We start from the raw sequence: 7,267 nt of genomic DNA, 5'->3' as shown, positions 1-7,267 counted from the left end.
GAATGTGATAAAATACGTACACAAATTGGTTACGAAGAGGAAGATCGACACCCCGATAACTCTTGGCGACGAGGCTATGAAGATAAGGATTAGTGATAATGTGAAGTTGAAATTGAGATCCACAAGGTACGGACAAAATATTGTAATGTATAAAGGTTTAAAAATGTATAATGAAATGCCCGCAGAAGTGAAATTGTCAAGGAAAAATTCATTTAAACGCGAAGACATCCGATTTATAAGAGAAGCAGAAGCCAATGTATGTGTGAGAAATTGACGAAATCCGAATGGAAGAAAACTAACAATGAAGCAATGTAACAAACAATATTAAATCTCTCTCTCTCTCTCTCTCTTTCGAGTTGGGGTGATTCATTTTATTTGATTAATTATAAAATCAAAAAGTGGAAATTTCACTATTATCAGCAAATGCCGTACGAAATACTTGAAATCAGCAGATAATTTTTATTATCTTCGTCCATTTCTACTGACTGTAATATCAAAGTATACATGTATACATATCATTAGTTGGTGTGTATATTTCGTATTCATCTCAAATATATTTAAGTTCTATTCTTCATGTAGGGACAATTACCATAGTTGGAGTGAATGCATAATCTACTTGGAAAAAGGCACAACTCACTAACATTTAAATCTACTCATCTAATTCGTATTCCCCTATTCATCAATTGTTTATATAAAAAGTGTACATAAAGATCAATAATGTAAGTTAATTAAGCAAATTGATTAATTAATTTCACTTATTCAAAAACTATAGTAATTATAGATAATTTAGGAATTTAAAGTGGAAACTTACTAACTCAATACTATTTTTATGGATAAGCTTTTGTGGTTTTTTATTTTTGTGGTTGTTATAAATTAAGTCTAAGTTCTAGCCGCACATGACTTGACGCACAAAATCCTCGTAATTGATGTTACCCTGGGAGTCTTCGTGACCAGCAAGAAGAGTTTCTACCTCTTCATCACTCAATTTTTCTCCTGTAAACAAATTGATGAAATGAGACAAAATTTGCATGGAACAGTTTTATGTCTAAGCGATAAAAAAATTGATTTTAAACTTCTCGTACAATAGAGAATTGTTGTCATCATGAATTATTTAAAGTTTTTATTAAAAGTCTAAAATCCGACGAATTCGGTTTTTTACCATTTAACTATTGATTTTATTTTGACAAAAAAATATTCACCAAGCGTTGTCAAAAGATGTCTCAATTCAGCTGAAGAAATGAAACCATTGCCATCTTTGTCGAAGTGACGCAATCCCTCAATGAAGTCATCAGCAGTATCTGAAGTTCGGGCTTTACTGATTGCTTGATAAATCGGCAGGAAGACTTCGAAGCTTATACGCTCATCGAGCTTATGCTGATGAGTAAACTTTTTCACGTCACTCTCGGTGGGATTCTGTCCTAGGGCTCTCAGAGCATCGCCAATCTGGGAGACATGGATTTTACCATCTCCGCGGCTGTCAAAGAGCTGGAATGCCTCTTGAAACTCTGGAAAGTAGAAAAATAAATTTTGGCCGTTTTCAGATTATTACAAATCGTTGTATCGTTGTATCGTTTCTATTGCACATCACGACCGAATTGATAATCTTTAAGGTTGATTACTCGAAATTGACGGAGGATGCTTAACAATTTTTAAACCATTTTCATTTGATATGCATTATTTCTTTATGAAATATAGAAGAGCTAAACTACAGAGGGGTAAAAAGAATGTCTTTAATTAACTTTGAGTTCAGCTCTGGATGACGATTTTTGAATATAAAATTGTTAGTCAAATTTTCATGAGAACCTTCTCTTCAAAGTGCTCATATTTTTATCACTGAGCCTAACTATTGTTGCTAAGAAAATTACTAATATGCTTCTGAATGGATTAAACTTCGATTCTATTTCGTCACCCTGCCTAATAACAAAGATTTTATTTTTAAAGGAATTTCTAAGAAAATCACCAACACACAACCACAAATACATGCATATACTCATATACAAAGTCACTTTCTAAAGAACGCGTCAAACATTTCTGAAGACATGATTTATTTGATTTCAACGATCATTTTGCCACTAATTGTTGAAAACTCATTTTCGAAAAGAATATCTCAAAAAATATTAATTTGCAGTAATTTACTAACGGATAGTCGACTTCTCATCAAATTTGGCTAGAAATAGGAGGGCATTAGCAATCAATTTTTTTTACCATTAATAATGGTTTTAATAGTAATAGTAATTTAATCGTAATTTCTTATTCATATCGGGGTTCAGTAGAGGTCCCCTATAATAGCGCACGCTAGTGTTTAACTTTGATTATGAAAATCGGATAATTGGATTTTCTAACGATACTGAGTGGCCATTGGGAAGCTAAAAGAACCTTATGCAAATTGCGTTATTTCTCTGTAATTTCAACAGGTTTTTCGAAGAATTCACGAATCATGAATTTCAATCAACATAATCTTATTTGACCACTTCACTTCTAAATGATTGCAATCAATAATGACACATTTGGTACACTTTTCATTTCATAATCGATTGCATTAATCTAATTCCCCTGAAAAGTCACTGTTGCAAAAATCTTTATAACTTGCGAAGATTTTCTGAACTCCACTGATTAACGTCGCAGCTTGAATATTTTTGAAAATATTCAACGTTACAAATTCTTACAAACACTGCTGTCAGGACCAATGTTTTTATTTCGATTATTGCTCCTTTTTCTTTCATTTTGGATCCATTGGAACCAAAAGGGTCTCATGCATAAGGGGTTGAAGCTGATTCATCGAAATATTTACCGTCCATAGACGAGAGCATCCTATTCGTGAGTTCCTGATAACTAACGTACATGATCGCGTAAAAGTCCTCTCAAAAAATCCAATAAATAAAATGAAAGAACTCGGCAACAAACGATACCCTCAAAATCTCAATATAAACTGCGTCAAATCTTCAACAGTATAAACGCGAGAAAATGTTCAGTGATCTGCGAAATCCACTGGCTATGTCAAGATGTACATGGAAAAGGTATAGGTGTTGAAATAACTGTCCATAAATGGCAATTCTGAATGGAGAAACTGGTAACGCTGGGGTGTGTCTAAAAAGGGAAGGATACTCTTGACCTCAATTGAGGGAAAGAGACGCTGTAAGCAGAGTTTAAAAAACAGAAAAAAAATGGTCAAATCGGTTGGTTCATTGACATCAATAATTTTAGAGGTAGAAAGACGGTCACTTACCCGCCAACTGATCCTCTGAGTACGACGCCTGGAATTCAACAGATTACCCTATTAATCTTCTTATAACATATGGAAATGACAGAATTATTCATATTTAACCTCAAATTGTGAAACGATTCCGGAGCACTTACCATTGCAACTTTCAAGTGTAGATTTTATCGTCTTCGGCCAAGATTAATTCAGAGAATTTATTATTAATTCATAGGATAATGAACGTGACATAGGCGGTGGACTCGGAGTTTGGATGATGGATGGTCCGTTGTTCGAGACTAGTGACGTATGATACTATAATATCGCCACAACTGGGATCCCTGGGATATGAGTCAGTGCTAAAGAATTTGATACTTTATGATGACTATGCGGAACAATTATCCAACATCAAATGACCTAAATTGCTGTAACTGAGAGGCAGAATCATTCAATAGCAATAACCTACAAGACTTTTATTGGATTTTTCTATTCTAATTTTTCATTTAGTTCATTTGACGTTCTAGGAACAATTTCATAATATACGTCTTACAGTCGGAAAGGGACCGTGAAATGGGACTCCCCACTCTATTCAATTTCCACTCTTACTCGTGGTCCCCACCAAAGAGTCTCTTTGGTCTCCACAGTCACAACTCAAATTGATAATCCTTTGGCTCGTCGAAACTTCTCCCGAATCTCACTAGGCCTTAGACCCTCTTTCACGGAAGCGTACTACTAGTAAATCTTCAATTGCTCTAAGTAACATTCGGGTGAAAACCTTGTTATTAAATATATGATAAATATAAGGTCCGAGTGATTATGACTCAATTTTAAAAGAAATATAAATGATGCAGTATATTTCTACACTGCAGTGGCGCCCCCTCAATAGCGTGCGTACGAAAGATTCCACATACTAATTCTTTTTTTTGTTCATCACTCTGTGGAATTTCTTTATCGACAATATTGTTGGTAAAGGAGAGAGACTGACGAAGTAGTTATCAGCAACCACAGCCGATGGAGAAGGTTACTAGGGGAAACTGCCGTCGATAAAATAGATCCCATAACGATGATTATTCGTTTTTTATTTCGGAGTGACTATTGGCACACAATACGGGTGCTATACGGGTCCCCCGTGCAGCTGATCTCGAATACGGGGTAATAATGACCAATACGGGTTTTCGTACCAGAGATTATAAGGGAGATTGCTAGCGCCGGGTAAGGGTCATACTGCCGAAAGGGCCAAATTATCGACTGGGCCAAGTTACCGATGGGGCGGCCATTTTGATATGAAGGCCGCCCTACGCTAGAAATGTCACTTTTTCATTCAATAGGTTACGTTTCCCAGTGTTTGGAAATGAAAAACATTTTAATTAATATTTTCAATTAAGAACCTCTAATTGATCAGTGAAACTAATGAGTGATGCCTAAAATTAAGCTGAATATATGGAATCACGACAATTCAAAGGAGAGGTGAGTATTGCTCCAATATAATTGATCCAGAAAGCATTTATTATTGATGAGTGATTGATTGATCAATCCTTGATATTTTTGACAACATAGATTGCTCCTCGGGCCAACTGTGGAAATAATGAATGCCGAACTGTGGAGAGCTCAACCCGAGTTTACAGAGTACAACTACTCTCTTCACATATCACTAGTATCAGCTGTACCTGAAACCTGAGAAGAAAAAGAAATCAGAGAGAAATGTTCGAGAGACTCCTCAGCAGCCCCAGGATGGATATTTCGAATCAGAAACCTTAGAACATCAACCTTAAAACAACACGCGAAAAATTAATTTGTAACCAGATGATGACACCAAAAAATATCAAGAGATATTTTTCCACAGAGTTATTGATCTATTGAATAACTCTGCTTGAATTTTCTTGAAAAGATTCTCAGGTGAATGCGATCAACATGAGTTGGAGGAATGTTGAATTTAAATAAGAAAATCATTAATATTCTTCTGGTGAATAGATAATTTGCCTGGTTTGTAATTATTTTACTCTTTCGATGTCATTCACTGTGCGGAGTAATGGATCATCCTGTTCCTCGAACTTGATTAAACTAAACAAAATGAAATTTTGACGTTGTGGATAATTTTCTCTTTTTGCCCACGTCTGGTCTCTCCCTGCCACCCCAGACATTGGGGAATTTCTGTGAATGCTGCTGGAAGCTCTCGAATTTGTACGAATTTTAAGATCTTTCACTAGTTATTTTTTATTTTCATTTTCAATTCTATAGAAAGGATTCTATCGGAAGAGTGAAGAAAAATTTGAACAGTTACTCTCGATACCCAAAGGCTCCAGCACGGATTATTCCTCATATACACTCGCACATGGAAGAATTTGGTATAAAAAACTTGGACAAAGATCCCTTTCGAAATTTCATTAGAACTATAGGAGTACTATCAGATTTTTCATACAAAGTTGTGTTTGTTTTTTGCATAGTTTCTATAGACGATTATGCATCTTTGCCATTTTATTTTGTCAATATGATATTTGACAGAAAATGTCTATAAACTCTTCAATTTCTATAAAACTTGTGGGTGTATATTTTCAAAATTTTCCCGCTGTACTTTTATTCGTTTGCCGTAGTGAAATTCAGGACAGAAAACTCATGACCACAGAAAATTATCGAACTATTTAACATCTATAAACCTTTTTTTTCTCTATCTGAATGCCTATAAAAAAAAAGATAATAAATTAGAATAGTTTGTCATCGAATTGGTACAAAAAAACAACATAAATGTCCAATAGAATTCTGATAAAATTTTCAAATCAAATTTTTATGGAGTTACAATAGACATCCAATGTAATTTTTCAGAGAGCACTCGATTTGTTAATTAAATTTTTTAAGACCTCCATCTAAATCTTTTTCTGAGCTTCCGGAAGTTGTAGTTTTTTCATTACATTCCATGAACCCTCAACTGTTTTTAATATAAATCGCCATTGTTTTCAGCAATATAGCAACAAAATAATTCCTTCATTTTTATCAATCATTCGGTGAGTTTGTTAATTTTTTGAAATATATGTTTGAATGATGAACCCGGTTTTTCCTTGATCTCTGACAATGCCAAAAATAGTCGATGGCTATAGCTATCAATCTGAAGGCCAGAAGGGGAAGGCCAAGTGAGTTTCCATTACTAGCAGATTACGATTAATTTACTTTTTGCGTATTTTCCAGGAGATATTGATTTGATTTGTGAAAACCAATTTATTTCTATGGGTTGATTCATTTACGCCGCAAAATATTTATTCTGGTAAATATTTCCTTCAGATATTATAAATGTAAATTCATTGGACACTGTTTCGGTCGAGCTGTCGAAGATGAGAATGGATTCCGAATTACTAATACTCATGCGTGTGACCCGGACGAGACGGCACAAGGAAAACAAGATTTTCACAATGCATTGAAAACAAAAATGTCCAAGCATGCTGATCCCCACCGCGTATATAATGAAGTGGCCAAGGAGTACGTTATTTAGAGGTTGCAGAGTTCTTACCGATGATAATAATTGTAATTTACTATAGTTACCCTGAAATTAGCGAAGACTTCCCTTATAAAAGCAAACGAAAGACGATGCAGAGAACAAAGAAAAGTGGCCCTTCCCCACCGAAAATTACTCAAGGAATCCGTGAATTCTATGATATTATGTCAAATGAGCAATGGACTGATCGTCTCACATACGCTTATGGAAAATTAAAGGTAGAATTGTTAACCGATTATGACGGATGTAATTCGGTCCTCATTTGGAATCCTGAATTCTTCAAAGAATTCATCCATGCAGATATGATTTGCATTGATGGTACTTTCTCCAGAGTTCCTTTAATTGCTGATAGAAAGAATCTGAAGAATTATCAATTGCTTACAGTGATCGCAGTAGAAGAGAACCTGGTATGTTATATTCCACTTTCAATAATTAAAACAATTCTATTGCAGTATGAACAGAGATAAAGATCGAGTCTAGCTTCTGTATAGACAATATACTTTCAAAATATCCGGGTACATAATTTATTTCACGCCGTGGGTAACGAGAAATTTGCGTCTGTCACATTGTGATTTAAACTAAACGTT

At 34.8% G+C, this 7,267-nt stretch overlaps 1 protein-coding gene across 3 annotated transcripts; it reads right to left on the bottom strand.

Annotated features, from left to right (window-relative positions):
- Positions 1 to 436: 436 nt before the first annotated feature.
- Positions 437 to 4,086, bottom strand: LOC107046228 (myosin-2 essential light chain). 3 transcript variants are annotated; one of them, XM_015268794.1, is made up of 5 exons: positions 3,747 to 4,086; positions 3,358 to 3,627; positions 3,227 to 3,254; positions 1,200 to 1,505; positions 437 to 993 (listed from the first exon to the last, which is right to left on the bottom strand). In XM_015268794.1, exons 2-5 carry the CDS (start codon positions 3,358 to 3,360, stop codon positions 887 to 889), a joined length of 444 nt encoding a protein of 147 aa, XP_015124280.1. In that variant the 5' UTR covers positions 3,361 to 3,627; positions 3,747 to 4,086; the 3' UTR covers positions 437 to 886. The 3 variants fall into 3 exon arrangements, with proteins under 3 accessions (XP_015124280.1, XP_015124279.1, XP_015124281.1); XM_015268793.1 differs by having other exon boundaries at positions 3,358 to 3,555; XM_015268795.1 differs by having other exon boundaries at positions 3,358 to 3,537.
- Between the last annotated feature and the right edge of the window lie 3,181 nt (positions 4,087 to 7,267).

Source organism: Diachasma alloeum, unplaced genomic scaffold (genome assembly GCF_001412515.2).
Source record: "Diachasma alloeum isolate Michigan unplaced genomic scaffold, Dall2.0 Dall_scaffold_01229, whole genome shotgun sequence".
Classification (NCBI taxonomy): Eukaryota; Metazoa; Arthropoda; class Insecta; order Hymenoptera; family Braconidae; genus Diachasma; species Diachasma alloeum.
This window is presented reverse-complemented; position numbering and strand designations above follow the sequence as displayed.